This window comes from Parasteatoda tepidariorum, chromosome 9 (genome assembly GCF_982258835.1).
Source record: "Parasteatoda tepidariorum strain Cologne lab strain chromosome 9, Ptep-v5.0, whole genome shotgun sequence".
In the NCBI taxonomy this organism is placed as follows: domain Eukaryota; kingdom Metazoa; phylum Arthropoda; class Arachnida; order Araneae; family Theridiidae; genus Parasteatoda; species Parasteatoda tepidariorum.
In genome coordinates this window covers 35,020,792-35,040,146 of record NC_141763.1, presented here as the reverse complement: position 1 = coordinate 35,040,146, position 19,355 = coordinate 35,020,792, and the positions used below count along the sequence as shown (strand labels likewise).

At 32.5% G+C, this 19,355-nt stretch overlaps 1 protein-coding gene across 1 annotated transcript; it reads right to left on the bottom strand.

The window, feature by feature from the left end:
* Positions 1 to 2,568: 2,568 nt before the first annotated feature.
* On the bottom strand, positions 2,569 to 4,104 carry LOC122270735 (uncharacterized). The gene is made up of 2 exons (XM_087151349.1): positions 3,360 to 4,104; positions 2,569 to 3,233 (listed from the first exon to the last, which is right to left on the bottom strand). The coding sequence occupies exons 1-2, from the start codon at positions 4,102 to 4,104 to the stop codon at positions 2,569 to 2,571; spliced, it is 1,410 nt and encodes a 469-aa protein (XP_087007475.1).
* Positions 4,105 to 19,355: the final 15,251 nt, after the last annotated feature.

Sequence of the window (19,355 nt, the reverse complement as noted above, 5' to 3'; positions counted from 1 at the left end):
TTAATAATTTAATTGTAAGGTTCGCATTAGTTTACATTTATCAAAGTGGATAAAACTTTAACTTTTGTACTAAAAATGTGGCAACATATTAGATACGTAAATAGAACGCTACGCTTTGATATATTTATCGCTGCTCATAATTGTTATAATAAGTTTTTCTTCTTCTTTCCACGCTCTTTTTTTTTTTCTTAAGCGAAGACGATAAGGGAAAATTATACTTGAGGATGCCCCTTGGCGAAATTGGTGACTTATGTTTGGCGCTATTCCTGTATGCGCGGAACACCGTGGTAACAGAAATAACGGCCAAAACATAATGATATTTCAAAAAACATTGGAAAATTTCAACAAAACATCGGATAAAGCTTGCAATGAACCCAATATAAGCAAAATTAATAAATCCAATAAAAAGGATTTTGAATCGAAGCAAAAATTAATGGAGTAGGTGCAGAAAGAAAAGGAAAAAAACAACAACTCACTTCTTCATTAAGCTTGAATATTCTCAGATTTAGGCGCACAGAATTATCTAATAACAGTTAGATACTGTCTAAATTTATCGTGAATAGAATCTGTGTACCTCCATCGTCACATAAATTCGGCGAAATATGAATCGAAAATGGCGTTTGTGGTACCGAACTGGTGATGACATTTTTTTATAAAGTCCCTTTTTATGACTGCCCACATACCTTCGATCTTATTGACCAGAAGTAAAAGTAACCTTACCAGCCGGTATCTAACGAAGAACTAATGGACCTCTGAAATTACGTATACCGTTGAACATTAATAACGCTAAAATCTAAACCGTTGAGAATCACGATTGGGTTTCAACATCACCCAGCTTGGCGATCACAACTTGGCGAGAATCAAGGGGCACCCTCAAATATAGTCTACCCGACGTTAATTTTTGTAGCGATATAGAAATAGAAATTGATACCATAAAAAAATTATAGAGAAATAGATACCATAAAAAATTTATTCGTTTTCGTGTTCTTTTCATGTATTTAAAGCAACTTTTGTATGCTTTTACAATTTCTGAGGCCTTTTTTTAAGAAAAAAAAACAAGTCTCCACCTGATAGTTATATTATAGGTTAGGTTACCATAGCAAAGTTACATCTTCAAACATCCTCAAGAGCTATAACACATCTGCAGCAGAACTGGATATGAAGACAAAATTGCAGGACAGAAACACTTTAATTGTCCACTAATCTTCAGATTTCCTGCTATGTTTTAAAAAACTTTATTTGTGGAAACCTTTAGCGTGGCGGACAGCTGGCCGCCTTTGCGGCTAGTAACTAATAAACACAATAAACGGTAAGCAGAAGGAAAAACTAATATTTTCATTAATTTGACAATACAGCAATTTTTTTTCGACAAATTTTAAAATATTTCAATTTTGAGATACTAATTAACATCTCCATATTATGATACTGACAATTGTTTTTTCCAAAGAGAATATTAAATTTTACATACTTCAATTTGTTGTTTCGCTTTCCCGGTTCGACCCCATTTAGTTTACAAATGTGTCGACGATCTTATTTATAAGGGTTGGTCGAGCCATATTTCAAAAGCGTTTTCTGTCTGTCGCACATGTCTATCCAGCCAGTTGTCTTTGTCGGGTATAATGCAATGTAGCTTGTGAGTGTTTGCTACTGGCTCTGTTTTCTCAAATCGAGGTTTCAGAAGAAGTTTGGATGATTCATAAGCTTCTGTATCAACATATTTAACGGTTATATTAGGTAACGATGAAGATTTCGAAGCCCAACTGTACAATTCTAGTGGAGTTGTAATTGGGTCGGCATTTTTTTTGCAAACTATGTGCTACCGCCACGCTGTCCATTTTCCAGATGTACTGCTAAATGAACAACCGTTGGATATCGCTCATGAATGGAAAATGATAAAATACGCCATACAGCCTCATTGCTACTTATGTAGCGTCCCAGTTGTTATTGGGTGACTTCATGGTTAGAAGCAGTTGTATTTTCCAGTGCATACATTGCCATATCGCTTCCTTTGTTCACATATTTGCAAATATATCTTATAGCTTTCACTGAATTGCAGTACTCAACATTTATGTGCACGTTATACGTTTTTAGTAGCAATGGAGAATATGGTACTACCCAACGATTATCAACATCAATAGTATTGTTGAGAACTTTTAGTTTAATGGATTTTCCACCATCTTCGGTAGATCGTCGTCGATAGAGAGGATATCCATCATTGCCTGTAATAGTTTCAGCAAGTAAGTCTCTAGGATACCGCTTTGTGCACTTTTCATCTGACATGCATGGTGAATTAGTATTTAGTGAGCCACATGGACCAGAAATCATATTTTTTGAGAAAATATCATGCAAATCTTTATCAATTTCAATGTCTGGTATTTCTGCAGAGATGATTTCATCAATTCTGTTAGGTGTTATCTTTTCCATCATCCATATTAAAATATGCGCATGTGGTAAACCTCTTTTTTGCCATTCAATGGAATACATCCAACAGCGCGTCTCTTCAAATACGTGGTGTTTGACAATAAAATCCTTTAAAATAACTTTTGTTTAAATACACGTGCAGAAATATTATGGCGATTGTCCAGTTAATAAAAGCTGCTTTATTTCATCCCATGCTGGGTTGTATGTAAATGTGATGAAAAAATCTGGAAGACCATATGCACGCACATACGTCATTGCATCTTGTGCATATTCATGCATGTGTCTTGGGCTGCCTGTATATGCGGATGGTAAAATGACCATTTTTCCAAATTCACTGAGATTACCATCATTTACAACTGCATCACGTAAATGGATGTACTCTTCAGAACGTAATTTGACTTGATTTAGTCGTATGTAGAGGAGTCTTTCACTTTCTATTTTTGCATACATGTCAACAATGTATTGATGAAATAATTGTCTGCATTTCAATATATGATTATCAGCATTCTCACGAATCATCATTCGATATGCATAATAATGCATAGCACTGACCTTTTTGTTAATGTCCACATTAGTTGTAGGATTTCTCATATTAATATTAAAATGATATCCATCCTCTCCTTGCCAAAATAGAATGGGATATTGTAATGCATCATATGAACGATGCGTTTCTGATATTTTATGGACTTCACCATTTCTACGATAAAGAATTATGTCGCGAGAAGTAAATTCTTCACCAACTATGACAATTGCCACTTCGTCAATCGTTTGTGCGTTGAATTGTCTTCGATGTTGACCAATAGGTGTTTTATCTGCTTTTATTATTACTTTGTAATCGTCAGATGGCATTTGTTCAATGGCGGTTTTAAATAATTTAATTAATTCATTCTGTTGTTCAAACAAATTTTGTAATTCAGCGACAACCTCTCGTTTAGTACTCATATTCAGTTGACACCGTCTGTTGATTTGTTCGTCAGTATTTCCCATAAAATATATCTGAAGATATTTGTGATCAGCATTTGGCAAGGGTAGTAGTGATCCAGCATGGTGATAAATTTGCCCTTGTACTTTAAATGTTGGCATATAATTTGCGCTAACGATGTTCGTTGCTCCGAACGATGTCATTGGGAAGCATGAATTGTACTTGCGTATATTTTTCAAAAAAATTTTTGATTGACTTGTTTCACCTGATACTAAAGTTAGTAATGGTTCAGGTGGTGTACGCAAGTTTGGCAACTTTACTTTTCCACCTGCACAGCACATACCTGGTGTTTCATTTTTAAATTTTTGAGCACCACAATACGTACACTTTTTGTCCATTTTTCCAATAATTACACTTGGATGAAGACTGTAATTGTAAAGGGGATTGTAATTGAAACCACACAAATTCAAATCAGTATGTATCGTTCGTCTCGTCTGTGTCCCACGAATTCGATTCCTTTGCTGCCTTGCTTGCCTCTGTTCACTCGTTTCTAATGATCGAGCTAGAGCAGTGTGATCTCGCTCTCTTTCTTGCCTAGCTTGTCTCTGCTCACTTGTTTCTAATGATCGAGCAAGAGCAGTGTGATCTCGCTCTCTTTCTTGCCTAGCTTGTCTCTGCTCACTTGTTTCTGAAGCTCGTTCTTCTCTTCTCCTTTTTGCATGATTTGTAGATCGACCAATGGCACTTTGCTTTGGTGGCATAATTGAGGGGTTAAATAAAACGTATTTCCAAAAAATATTAATAATTTTCACGTATTAATAATTTATTCTCGTATCAATAATTGCAAAAGTTTTTTGATATCTTAAAAAACAACCTACAAACGTATTACATCCTATAAAAAATAATAGAAGTTGCCATCTTCAGTCATTGTAAAGTAGGAATAATACAGAATTTGATATCACGCGAATAATACAAATTATAACAATAATACAAACAATCTAGCAAATATTACATTACGTCATATTACATTACCAATTAAATGTTATTTTGATATTTTTTGAATGAAATTTGCTTTTGCCTTGATATTTATTAAACAGTTTTCACAATACTAAATCCGTGATACGACCAATAATTGAGAAATCTATTCTCGTTGATTTTACTTGCTTGTGCTCACCTGATATAAAGAAACTCGAGCGAATTATAATTAAATATTAATGTATATGTAATTTACTTTTCTAAAAGAATAGAGCTAAAATATCCCTCTTGTTATCTTCAATATATTTGAAAACTGAATCGTTTATAGCAACATTTAAAACAATGGCTAACTTTTAACCAATCAGAAAATATCATTTCGATTTTCACTCATACCGTTGGAACGGTTCGTCGCAGAATGTTTTAATGTCGACAGAAACCTTCCTCGTGCTTTGAGCTATCTGTATGCTAAGTTTCACAGCTTTCTGTCGGGTGGTTTAGGAGTCTATAGAGGACAAACAAACAAACACACATTCACTTTTATATATATATCGATTACAACTGTAAAAACGATAGCCTGGTTATTGTTCTAGTGGAACCCAGGCACAGCATTTTATATAACAAAAGCATAGTTTTCTGCAAAATCACAGACAATAACGCACTCATTAGTTTCTGGGTCATTAATATTATTCTGGTAAAACTTTGCTTGCTGTGTCGCGAGAAAAGCGTGGTGTAAAAATGACTCAGAAGATTGTACAGAGTCAGTTACGAATTGTTCTGTTGGTTGTTCTATATTTTCTAATGAAGTTCGAGGTTTTGAAACCCACTTTCTGTAGTGCACATTTTCAACACCTTTTCTTTCAAAACTTTGCAGCAACAAATTTTGAAGAGTTGACGAGTCTGGACAATTTACACACTGCTGAAGATAACATTCTGGTTTTGGGTGAGCACACAGTATTCTTGACAAAAAAATCATGATGATGCACAATTTTGATGTTTTCCTCATGCATCAGTTGTTTCAACTGAGTTCCTATAAGAAATTTTATATTATTTTCCTAATACATATAAAAAATTTTATTCATCGAATGTATTAAACTTAAAAGCAAAGAAAAGTTTTGTTTAAGTTAACATACCAAGAATCATTAGTCTCATGTTTTCATGCGTAGAACAAACACACACACAGTGCGTACCACTAGAGCCTACTAAAACACAATGCTTCGGACGAAGTGGTGCAAATTTAGATAAACCTACGATGATGTCGGGATTTTCTGATTTAAATGTCACGTGCAATTCTTTTAGGTTTCCCATCAATAATCGTTTTTGAAGCAAATCCCGTTTACCTGCACTGTCTTTCACTGATACAGTGTCTTTTTTACCTGGGATAAGAGAACTAACATCGTAATCGCTTTCGTAAAATTGAATAACTTTATCAATAGTCTTCTTCGGCAATGTGTGTCCTATTTCAAAAGAAAATTTAATATTATTTAAAACAGCCATATCATAAGAAATTCAATTGTAATACTGCTTAGTAAATACTAATTTTTTTTCTCAACGCTGCCTGCTGGCAATAATTGTCTGGCTTTTTTAACTAAATGCCTACTCGTTCCTATTTTGTTAGCAGCTTTTGAAACACTCCAGAACATTATAAGCAAAGATATCAAAATGTCAATTTTTTCTTGTTTACTCGATTTAGAGTCGTATTTCCATTAGTTTATTCACGTATGAATGACTAAGTCGTGTATAAATTTTATGTATAACAAACAAATATTTGACAAATAATCACCTCCAGAATCTAATTCGGATCATCATTTTCAGATTCGTCAGAAGAACCTGAATCAAAATCTGAATATAAATCTTCATCCGAACTTGAATTGCTTGCACAAGATTCAGGATCAGCATCTTTTAATGTTGGCAAATAAAACGCAAATAAATACAAAATTAAGAAATTACTTTTAATATGATTAAAAAATTTTTTCTATATTCACAATAAAGATAATTAAACTTACTTTCCAAATTTGACTTTGACCATTCCAAGAAATTACTTTTAATATGATTAAAAAATTTTTTCTATATTCACAATAAAGATAATTAAACTTACTTTCCAAATTTGACTTTGACATTTTTAGTCTACAAGCTGTACATAATAAATCAATTTCAATCAGTGATGAATTTTTGGCTAACAAACTAGCACTTAGTTTTCGCAAACCTTTTATTATTGTATGGGATACTATTTTAAAAGGATTACAGCAACGGTCTTTAAAACTAGATGATGACATCTTATATTGATTAAAGATTAGAAAAAGGAACACTTTTATATTAAGAATAATGTTGTGATCTGCTGTTGCAAAACGTCAGGCTACAAACTTTTCGTAACGAGTAACGAGCGGCGCTGGGTACGGCGCGCGCCGTCTCTGTCTTGTTTATATTTTTTGAACAAAGTGTCTTACCATTCCAAAAATTTAAACAAAAACGCAAAAATTAAGAACAATAAAAAAATTAATTATATCATTTTTGTATCATGGGTGTAAATTTTGTATGGATTGCCCCATATGTACATTAGTATGCTTATTTAATTCTAAGTATTTTAAGCAACGCATTACTGTGAAGTAAATAAATTACTTCCAATTTCTAGTAAAACACCTGGTAATGGCAGAAACGAGTGTTTCTTATCTGGCCAATTTACAATAAAATGCGACTTCTTTTTCATTGCATTCTTCAATGAACTCATATTAAGTTCTCGATAGTTTTCAAGCCACTCGAGCTTGCCAGCTCCATATTTTCCTTCTTGGAAAATATCAAAAAGACCAGCCTCAACGCTTATAAACATTTTTAAAATATGTATCAAACACATGAAATGTCGCAAAACCAAGACCAAAACACAACAAGAGGAGTTGAGACAGAAAGTGAAGGAGTACTTTTATTGCTATAAAACAGCTATTTTTTAAATTTGATTGCCGCAATATTTAGGTGTTTGCATCTGATACTGAGGAAGATTTTTGTTTATAGAATCGAAACTACAGTATGCCAATTACTGCGTTTTTTATATGTGCTTCATAGACTTTTTTTTCCTCTTTAATTTAGCTTGCACCGCACAAATTATACTCTATCCTTTTTAAATACTATGTGCTTATTGTAAATTATGAAGACACTTAGCGGCTTTTCTTGGATCGCGGCGTACACATTGGGAAACAGTGGTATACAAGGATCATCTTCCGAAAAGAAATGAAGCACTGAGGTTTTGGGTATCGTGAATTTAAGTAACCCCAGAAATGGATTTAAGTGGGCAGGATTGTGATGATAACTGATTGAGATTGTGTAAAAGGAAATGGATACACATTTCTCATCAATATATAATACATCTGTGTGAAGTGTAGCTTGAGCACTATGGTAAAAAGATTGTGTTTCCTCAGCAAATTTAAATGCATAATTGTCAGAATCGAGTTTCAAAAGAGCTTTATTGAGCTAAAAGTTGTTTTTACACATTTCCCTGGCTGGTAATAGTTGATTGATGTTAAAAACATGTTTTTTGGAACATTTTAATCCTGCTCCAAACTTTTCAATCAACAGAACATTCAATTTTCTCTATGGTGATTTTTTAAGCAGATTTATTTTTTTCCCTTCCAACAATTTTTTCCTTTCTTTTCTACCATGAATACCAGTTTAGGTTATCAATATTTATCAACGATATTCATTTAAATTTTCTTAACAGAGCAGTGTATGCAGTTACCACACGTGCAATCCATGTTACTAACAACAAACTGTTGATGAGTAAAATAAATTGAGATCTTTTGAATTAAACGACTTTTAAAATTTTAACTTAAAATTTGAGTGAGATTCGTGTATTCCTGCCGCAGCACTGAGATTAAATAGGACGCTAAAGATTTAGAATTTCGAAAGCAAAAGCTTTTGTATCTTCTTTTTCTTCTTGGTTACTGTTTTCTTTTTGCGAGCAGTAGCCGTTCAAATGTTATCACGATCAAAAATTAGATAATTATTCTTCATTTTAAAACCAGGCTTTTTTTAATCAAAAACTATACATAATTTTTATTCTAGTAGCGTAAGTCAGTTTTTCAACATAATGCTATGCTTAGATTGAATTATATTATTAAACTTTGTCCCATTTCTTTTCTTTTTTCTAAACTGTGATGGCAAATATAAGCAAAATTTGAAAAGGACTCAAAAATAGGTCATTATTTAAAGTTAAAAAATGGTTTGGCGCCGTATCTGTCTCTTGAATTATTGAATAAAAGCCAAGGCTATATTTACCTCACCACAAATTCTTGACGTTGCCAGTATGGCTTGTCCTATACCTCCTAACATATGCTTGATTTTCTATTGAAAAAAAAGTAAATCATTTTATTGCCCTGTATGCAGTTTGCATTTTACCACATATATTCCCAGATCATTATTGAAAAAGTTTCACTATCATAATTCAAACTTTGAAATGTGGTGTACTACAAATAATAATGCTGTCCAAGTCGACAAAGTATTACTTCAAAACTAGTCTAGATTGTATGAAACACTTAATTTCTGAAACACGAGTCTTAACAAACATTTTCTCCTTATTTTTTTCATTTTCTGTTTCTCTTCTTTGAACCTAACTAAAATATAAAAATTGAAGTTAAAAGAAAACATATTTCTTTTATTCCTTATGGCTCTTTAACTCAAGCACTAGAAAAATATTTAGAATAATCATAATATTCAATGCATTCAATACTTGGTTTTTAAAGATGCTCAATAAGGTAACACGAGCAACGTTTTCAATAATTGTTAACATATGCAGTCTTAACTATTTGCTTGCGTGCTGAATTAGTTTTCATAACTAAATGAATTTGCATCACATTAAGTGGAATTTCTGAAAAAACTATTAGATTTTAATGAAATTCGGTATGACTGTTTATTTATAAACATATTAGGATATGCACCATTCAAAAGTCACTTTATTAACACATTGATGATTGTAAATATGAAAATTTGCAGCAACACTAGTTATTGATATATAGTTGGTTCATAGATTGCTTTCACCTGCCAGAACCATGTTTCCTTAATTGTAACTTAACTGGATTGCTTGGAACTTTAGACTATGAATTTGCTTTATTGATTGAAATATGTGTCTATTTATTTATATAACCATGAAAATATCTTTTAATTAGAAACAAATATTTTATTTGCCTTAAAAAATACAATAAAGTTCAAAGAGCAGGGAGATTCAAAATACACTCTGCGATATTAAAATGAATAGTGAATATAATATTAAATACTGTCCAAACTCACTGTTATCCAAGTTGTATGGTGTGATAGCATATTGGGCAGTCCCTGTGGCTGCGTAGATTTTAACTCTGAAATTTCTCTTTTGCGTTCATTCTGACATAGGGTTAAGATACGAAGATAAGTCACTCGACTGGTTAATCCATGCATCAAAGCCTACAAAGTTTACGATAAACCTATATAAAAATTTTCAACTCATGGGAACACCGATTAAAGTTTATGCAGACTGTTGCCCATCCAGAAATTAAAGTTAAGAAATTAAATTATGCAGACTGTTGCCATCCACAAAAATGAAACTTGCTAAATCAGCTCATATTAATAAAAACTATTCTAAAGGTAGAATTCAATGCTTAGTTTTGTTTTAATTTTGGCAATATTATATGTAATTAGATTTTTTATTATTTATGATTAGAAGAAAATATAAATAAATGATAAAGTTTATAATTTATGGCCTTTAAGTTTTGATGAATTCCTTATAATTTTTCCACTTTTTGTAAGATTACATATTTACTAGATACGAGTAAACAATAGCAAAATAAATAAAACAGTTTAAAGTGGCTTATTCAAAAGTAACCTTTTACTTTTGAGGGTGTGCCGATTATTATGTACGACAGAAATGGTGTCTTGGATACTAGTGGGCAACTGACTAATTGAATGATATGGATATATGAAAATTCGAACGAAAATACTTTGCTCCTATCACAAATGCTTAAGTCATTAATATATGAGCAAGTTAAAACAATTAACGTTATATTTAGGGGACGTTGATTCAAGGATTTTTCGATCTGGTAGATATGTGTTATCTTTGTCATAATCTGTGTTCCCACGGGCCTGTAGTCACGAGGCCCCATTCCGAATTCGGTACGCGTGAGCAGCCTTGACCCCCCCTCGTCGAGGCCGGATCGAAAGTAAACTAATGGAAATTAATTTGACTTTCTCGCACCTCGACCTTTCGCGGCTTTATCGTCTTTTATTGCCATTTATTCTAACTTGGGAAGAGGTTGACGTTTTTTTTAATATTGAGGCTAAAATATTTCTTAATTTACTTGCGGCAAGTGACATCATTGATTTACCAAAAACATATGTCTTTGATTTTTAATTACTTATACTTCAGAGCTCACAAATTAATCATTCTGATACTTCACCCGTGTCTTCACCATGTATTTATCAGTAAACCATTAAAATTTTATTATTGAAAATTTTGCTTAAAAGGTTGATTGGTTCCATTTTTATTTCTTTTAAATACTAAAAACAGATCTTCAATATTTATCTTTTCTGACCTGCTAAAGAATACTGTATGTAGCAAAACTTTTTATTACAAAGCTGAGTAGTGTTAATAAATGAGGACATTTTAATTTGTTAAATGGAAATTTTTGGCTGTACAAAATGGTGCAAATTTATTTGCAATTATAGAACATTTAACTCAATGATATAGTAGAAATTTGAAGCAATTGATGTTATTTAAAAGTATCTGTGCTGTTATCGTTTGTTAAAGAATACATTAAGAACTTTATGGCATTTTCACAAAAAATTTACATATTGATTCATTATTTATTCTATTTTATTACAGTCCCACGAGTTTGGATAAAACGCAACCGATTTCAAAACTCAACTGTAGATCGATATTCCAAGTAGTACTCATCTAATTATGAACATGAAGTCAAACACAATTTCGTTCTAATCATACTTAAAAAGCGTAGCAGCTCATATCTCATTTTTAAATTAATAACAATAGCAATAAAGGAAATTATTATTGAACCAGCGTAAGTATAATTAAAGAACAATATGGAACACTTTGTTGATATTAACTATTCACTCTTAACCTTTAAAATAGTTGTTAGTATTACGAATAACATTAGAGAAAATATAGCTTGAAAAGAATTGTATGAGTATGTGACGACATAATTTCGCCTTTTTGATAAAGGAGAAAAAATAACCCGGGAAAAGCTAACCTTATACTGTTTCATAACCTTGTGGCAAAATATACAGATTGATTCATAGCAAAAAACTTAAGTCCATATTTGTTTGGAAGGTTGGGTCGGCGCTTGGATGGAATTTGAATGCAGTCTACTCCCTTTGATTAATTCTGGATTATTTTGCTATGATTTAGCAAAGCAAACAATGAATTGATTTTACCCTTAAACTCTGAAATAGTTTCTCTTACCCTCTACTTTAGGTTGAATGGTAAACGTAGTGTTATTATAGAAAGTTAACTTTTTGGCTTACCTCTGACTTATGAGCCAATGAAACGGTCTTCTTGCATGCAACTCTAATAGTTGTATAAGATTTAAAAAAAATTGTTTTACCTTGCACTTCCCAAAACAGGTAGAAAAGGACAAGTTTTTTGTAAAATTACCGCACTAGTATGATAATAAAATTTCTAATGAAGATAAAAACATGATTTTGGTTAATAAAACTAAAATATTTGGTATTTTAATCATTTATTTGTTAATTTTTCCGTTTTTATGGTAACGGTTTTTTTTTTGTGGATGAAAAAAGTACTTTTTTTGTGCAAAACAAATAAGTAAAAATTTACGCACTCTTTGACAAGATTTGCAAATGCGGATCGACAAGATTGAATTAAACGTTTAAACAAACTTCAATCTAATTAGCTATGGTGAATTAATTAATAAGTCTAAATGTCGTAAAATGTTTACCATTACAAGTTATTCTTTAAATTGAGACAGGGTGAAGCATAGTATTACGCTCTAATTTATTTATAAAAAATACTTTCTTAAACTTTAAAATTATTTATATATATATATATATATAGAAAAATTATTAACTAACTTATGCTATTTATGATCTTAATACAACTTTCAAATATCTTAATATATATTATATATTGATATTAAACTATTAGGAATTGTTCAGCACTCAATTATATAAATTGCGCTAGAAAGTTTTACGACTTTACGATCTGAATAAAATAGTTTAGAAATGAAAAATATTATATATTTTTTATTTTTAGAGACAATTATCTCTCTCTCTATACATATATATATAAAGTTGAACGTTTGCCATTTTTAAAAATAGTATGGTGTATGTATACTGTTTCAAAAAAAATATGACGCGATCTTTTTTTTGTTGATGGACTACGAGGTCTGAATTGCTTGAAATTTTTTGAATTTTTAAAATCAGATAAAGTTTTTTTAAATTCTTTTTTAGCGCATGCGCAGCATAAAAGAGCTACTTGAACTACTCATATCTTGCGCAGTTTTTTTGCAATTTTTTTTAAAAATTTTAAATCAATACTTTTGTAATTAATTTTAAGTTGCAACAAAAAGTGTCTTTAATTTCATTGAATATTTTTAAAGTTATAGCAAAAAGCCATAAAACAAAAAATTAGCTATTTTTCAATTAAAAAAACCCATCATATCTCCAGTACTATTTACGCTAGGTTTACGAAATGTTATGCAGTTATTAAAACAACAACTCAAGTAATTGCTACAAGTTCCAAGTTTATTGCTTGATTTTCTGGCATAGAGTGTTAAAAAACTTGTTATTTTTCATTACTTACTATAGGTTTCCAAAACTTCTGAAAGCTTTAAATTTTGATCCTCTGTAGAGGGAATTACTTTGACTTTACTACTAAAATTGACTTTCTTAAACTTCTTTTACGTTGAATAATTCCTATTAAACCATTCTTTTTTTTCTATTTCTTTTTCTCGAAATTTTCATTTTAGACTCTTGTACTAACACTTGACTTCATGTCAAAAGCTGCAAAAACTGAAACATTTTAATAAAACACTGATTTGATACTGTTAGAAGTTAATATTTTTATCGAAACTCTTAAAAATATAAACGGTTCAAAAGAAATTTAAAAATTTTCAAATTTTAACAGCTATATGATAGAAAGTTATAATTATAAATTTTTAACAAATAAAATTAAATCTTAACAAAATGTCCTTAAAAGAGTAACTAGAATTTAAAAAACAAAATATATTTTTTAATCGATTTTTAGGAAGAAACAAAACTAAAATGATTGAGATAGATGTATAGGAGTTGTTAAACGAAGCGATAGTTAATGAAACTTCAAGTAATTAACAGAAAAAGTGCTGTTTAATGCTCTACACCCGTTTTCTTTTCTGATACAAGACCAAGCTGTCTTGTTGTTCAATTCCCCATGAAAATAATAGAAGTACTTTTCATGTTCCAGGATTTTTTTCCAAATTTTGAATTATGAAAAAGTATCTCCATCTTGATTGCTAAAAATACTATATTGACAACACGTGGTGGTATAATCTTTAGGGGTTGCTAAGGATATGTTTCATTCGCCAAATGTTTGGCGATGGACATTTGTTAAAATTCAAGAGTCCCCGCTTCAAAGATCTATTCATAACAATACACCTTCAGGTTGGAAAATCCTAAGATGGACAGGCCAGTCCCCGCGCAAACAATGTATAAAGAAAATTTTTACATTAGTAAATAAAGAATTGATTCCAAACTTCTAACTTTTATTACAATAAAGATTTATTAAATGTTACATTTAACTAAAAAGCGAAACAAATAATAATCTTAGAATTGCATATATATGAAAAGAAGGTAATTTTACAAACAATCAAACGAATTTTTTTCGAAGGTAATTTTTCAAACAATTTTATAAATTACTTATGCTAACATTTACTGATTATACATTTTAAAATTTAAATAGTTTTGCAGAAGATTGAAAAACAACAAATTTGTTCTCTGAATTTAGATTTTTAGCAAATTTTGTTGACCACTAAGAATTTTTACGTTACAACGTTTTTTTTTCCTTGGACACATGTCCTGCCTTTTTTTAATCCTGAGAGCTGGTAGTTTTGTTGAATCGTTTCCTTCTAGGCATCTTCCTTCGAGGTTTCTTCCTTCGAGGCATCTATTAAATGTATAAAGCATTTTATTTTTTTCATGACTTCTTCATAAATATTTTCAATGACGCTTTGAAGATGCCGCTTTGTGGAGACTAAGTAGCTGCTAGGCACACTGGCTAGGCCGGTTGCTAGGCAATGACTATTTTGGTCTAAAAAAGTATGTCCTAAAATTAGTATTAATTATTTTTAAAAAAGTGAAACTTATAATCTATTACTTGGTAATAAAAAAGCGGGGAAAATGTCCCTGAATATTAAATTTTTTAAAATTCTTGTACCAAGTGACGGGACACCCCACGAAAAGTAGATGGTATGGCCCACTGGTGAAGGTTGATGGTATCAGGGCATCTTAATAGCAAGCAGGTCCCCTGGACACAGAAATGTTTTGGGCCCCTATTACATTTCATACTGTTTAAAATCGAAATAAAAAACTTTACATTCATAAAACAAAGCATTTAAAAGATATGCAATAATTTTAACTAACTAAACACATTTTTATCAACCCAAAAACTCAATGCATGTAAAATAAAGCATTTTTAAAAAAATGAGATGCTAACCAATCCTCAAATAAAATAAGAAATAATTTTCAAAACCAAGAAGCTAATTAAAATAATTAAATTAAAAAACATAATGGTATAATAATTTTTTTAATATTTTATTTTATAACCGAAGTTGAACAGCCGACCCTATTTTGGGGTTTACGACAACTAATGTTCAACTCCGTAGTGTAGTCTTGTAATTTTGAACCAATCCAGAAGACAAGGAAACTCCTGGATCAGTACCCCCAGAAGTATGATTTATTATGGGAACATGGAGGACTTTGTGATTCGACAGATTTAAAGTGCATCAGTCTACACGAGGAGTCTTCGGCCGGCGGAGATCGAACTCTTGGACATGGGCCCAGTGCCCTACCAACCAGGATATCCCCGGTCTAGGGTATAACATTATTGGAAGGAAATTCTAAAACCCTCCGGCCCTCTGCAGAGACACACGCGAGAGAGACAGTCGGCCTCAGCGGTAAGCACTCTTTCGCTCTTCTCGTCGCGAAAGGGTGAAAGTACTTACAGAGATAAAAGCGATTAAGAAACCCATCTGGAAAATCATGCTGTTTCTGTTTCTTTGACGGTTCACTGGTGTAGTGTTGACTGTCTGGTGTTGGCTTATCGCTACTGTCTGGTGTTGGCTTGTTAAATTTCCTGCTGTAAAATACAGGTTCTGGAAAAAAAATGTTTATTTCTATCTCGACCCGCCCTATTTAAGGGCATACGAGAGATTTTCAACTAATCACTAAATATATTATGAGGACTCCAAGGTATGAAAAGAGCAAGGATGATGACGATTCTAAAACTTAACATAAATTTATTGAAACTTAACAAGTTTGTGCGACTGTTCGCGGACAGTATACTCTCTGGAAATGAATAAAAAAAATCCTTAATCCCGCCCTCTCAGGGTAGGCTGAAGAGGCACAATTTGGGGGTTTGTTCTAAAAATAGATTTTCCAGAAGGAAATCACTACAGAGTATCCCCCCAGTGACTTAGTCACGGTACAAGAAATTTGCATTTCTGCAATTAATATGCTATATATAACATGTTTTATGACATTTTGATAAATGGAAATAGATGTATAAATATATACAAATGAAATATAAACGGATAAATGCATAAATGTTTTCATAAAGATTCCTGCAGAAATGTATATATGTACAATAGGATAGATTTTTAAATGACACATTCATCAGTTAAATGTTTGGGAAACCGTACATGCCGACCAGATCTGGTGAGAGTAGGTTGTTGCTCTTGTGTTTTTGACAACTGAGTAATCCTTAATGGTGTGGAATTTTGTTGAATTATATTTGGAATGCAGGTTTAAGCCTATCTATAGAAACCGTTGTCTTTTTTCGGTTAAATTCAATTACAAATGTTTCATTAGACCTTTCTATCACCAGATGAGGTCCGGTGTATGGTGGTGTTAAAGGTGGTTTGACAGCATCAATTCTTAAGTAAACATGCGAACAAGTTTGTAAGGACTGATGAAACATTGTTTGGCATGATACTGAGGTGAAATAGGACTTAAACTATTCATCGTGTGTTTAAGTTGTGCAACATAATTTTCTGTTGGTGATGACAAATCATTTGCACAATTAAAAATGTCAGATGGCAAGCGAAGAGTAGTGCCGTACACCAATTCAGCTCACGATGCATTAATATCAGCTTTAATAGCATGGTGTGCAGATAACAGTTCTATGCCCATCTGCAGGATTAAATGGAATTTGATGAAACGCTTTGACAAGATCAATATGGCTATACAACCGTTTACCATGTAATTCAGCTGTGAAATCAGTTATGTGAGGGATTAGATATTTCTCTTTTATTGTTTGTGCATTAAGAGCACGATAATCCCCGATAGGTCACCATTGAATAGTGCCTTGTTTGGGTACCATTGAGCAAAGGTGAAGCATATTGGCTTTTGGATGGTCTCATATGACCTAATTCTATCATGCATTGAAATTCATGCTTGGCACTTTTAAGACGATCTGGCGCTAGCCGTCTCGGTTTAAATTAGCACTTATGAGTTGCACCACTTCATTTTTGAAAGCTTCGTCTTTGCGTCGGTTTGCTAAGGAAAATAAAAGGCACACATTATTCGCTTGAAGAAAGTCCAACAATTTTGTTTTGCAACTATTTCGTAAAGAAATCACTTTGTATTTGTCAGCAGCATAGTGCAGTTCTAAAAATTTTTCAAAGCCATCTCCATCCGTTGTACCAGAGTAGAGAAAATTTAGGAGCCTTTTCATTGCTATCTCAGACATTGGATCAGAAACAATCAGATTCTCCGCAGCTTCATGAGTGAACATCTTGTGGAAGACAGGGGAACGAGCTTTCAATATCAATTTATGAGCTTTGATTTTGTCTCCATCCACATTAAGAACAATGTCTGAGTAAATGGTTTAAGTTCAGAACTTTTTTAAAATGCAAGAAAAGCTCTCGCAAATTATTCAAATGTGATAAATTCTCTGAATATTTGACCCACTCATCAGCATAATTCCAGTCGATAGAACTACAGGTGACGACTAATGGATATTTAGCAGATGGTGGTAATCCGCCCCTGAAGCCTTTAAGTAAATCTATTTCGTTTTTTTTCATCTTTAAAATAATTCTTCGCTGCTGTTTTGCTGTAAATTGTAGAGGTCTCTTCTGTTACAATGATAGTGAACAATCCAATTTTGATACCAATTGACGGATTCCTTAAATTCAAGTAAAGTATTAAGTCTCCAGTAACTTTCATCTCAAGAAACGAATTATCTCCCTTTGCTAATTGAAATTCAGAACTTCGAATGCGATTATCAGGTTTAATATCCAATTCTTTAAACTGCCATGTAAAAAAAAAAAATTCTTTTGAATAGACTAAAATAAGATTTTTCCCATGCAGAAAACTAGCCATTCTACAGCTTATTACGACTTACAGACTTTCTCAATAAAAATATGTTTTAAACACACCGTCCAACTTTTCTGAGAGATACGCTGTTGTAGTTAGACATGTTGTAGTTACCAAAACAGAAGGCAAAAATATTGCGGAGCAAAATAATTAAATTTTGAATGTTTAATTTAACAAAACAAATCTCACCTAGTGAGAAAAACATAAGAAAGTTCAACTAAAAGGAAGTAAAAAACTGTTCCACAAATTCTCACTAAAAACAAACGCAAACCACCAACACAACATGTCCCAACTTCATGCCCTTGCCAACCCGCCAAATATGACTTCAAATATTCGTAGTACCATTTTCGATTTATAGTGTCTTCGATCGCTGTCAAACTAACAGATTTTGATCCTTCTTTTGAAATTTCTTCCTCGTCATAACGTTGAACTGGTTCTTCAAATATATCGTCAATTTCCCTTAAGCATTCTGGTCCTTCCCACCACTTAGTAGGAATGAAAATACTGTAGGCTCTCTTGTTAGTACTACAAGACTCGCAATGTCTATTCATGCAATGGTGTGCAAATTCTTTCTGCGACTGGTGAACGACTAAGGGCATCTACATGAACCATTTTAGTACCATCTCGATGTTTAACATTATAATTAAATTCGCTCAACAGTCCAGTCCACCTCGCTACCTGGGGTTAAATGTTCTTTTGCGTATTCAAGTATGTTATTGCTGAAAAATCGGTGACTAATGTAAATTGCAAACCCAACAACAAAGGACGAAGTCTAGTCATTGACCATACCGCAGCTATCAGTTCCAAACGACTTGAATGATATTTTTTTTCAGGAGTTGTACGGCGACTTACGGAATAGACTTATTTCGTTGCAAGAGCATTCCAGCTAATCCAACAGAGCTTGCACCAGTGTGTAATTCAGTTTCAGCGCGTGAATCAAATAGTTTCAACACTGGTCTCGATACTAATTTAGAACGTAAGTTTTCAAAAGCATCATTTTGATCATCAGTCCATGTAAACGATGAATTTTTCTTTAGTATCCTTGTGAAGGGTTCAGCAATTGAAGCATATCGTGTTATAAATCGGCGAAAGAAACTTGTTAAGCCAAGAAAACGACGCAATTCATCTTTGGTCTTAGGAACGGGGTATTCAGCAATGGCGGCAAGTTTTCTTGGACCTGGTCGTACTCCATTTTTATTAATTACAAATCCCAAATACTCAATGTCTGACATTCCGAATTCACATTTAGATAGCTTCAGTGTTACCCCAGCTTTTAGCAACTTTTTAAGCACTTGTCGAAGCTTCACTATCATATCATCAAAGCCGATCGAACCGAAGAATATATCGTCAATAAAACATGATACACCTTTCCAAAGGAAATCACCCAAAGCTAATGACATCGCTCGCTGAAAAACAGGTGGTCCATTCGATAAGCCAAAAAACAAACGTGTAGGCTCATAATGTCCATCAGGAGTTGTAAACGCTG

Excerpts from the sequence above, each read along its gene's own strand:
- LOC122270735 (XM_087151349.1), bottom strand. The coding sequence starts at position 4,104 with ATGCCACCAAAGCAAAGTGCCATTGGTCGATCTACAAATCATGCAAAA. Across the intron at positions 3,234-3,359 it reads ACGGTGTCAACTGAATATGA|ATAAAACACCTATTGGTCAA; the intron begins GTACTAAACGAG and ends TAATAAAAGCAG.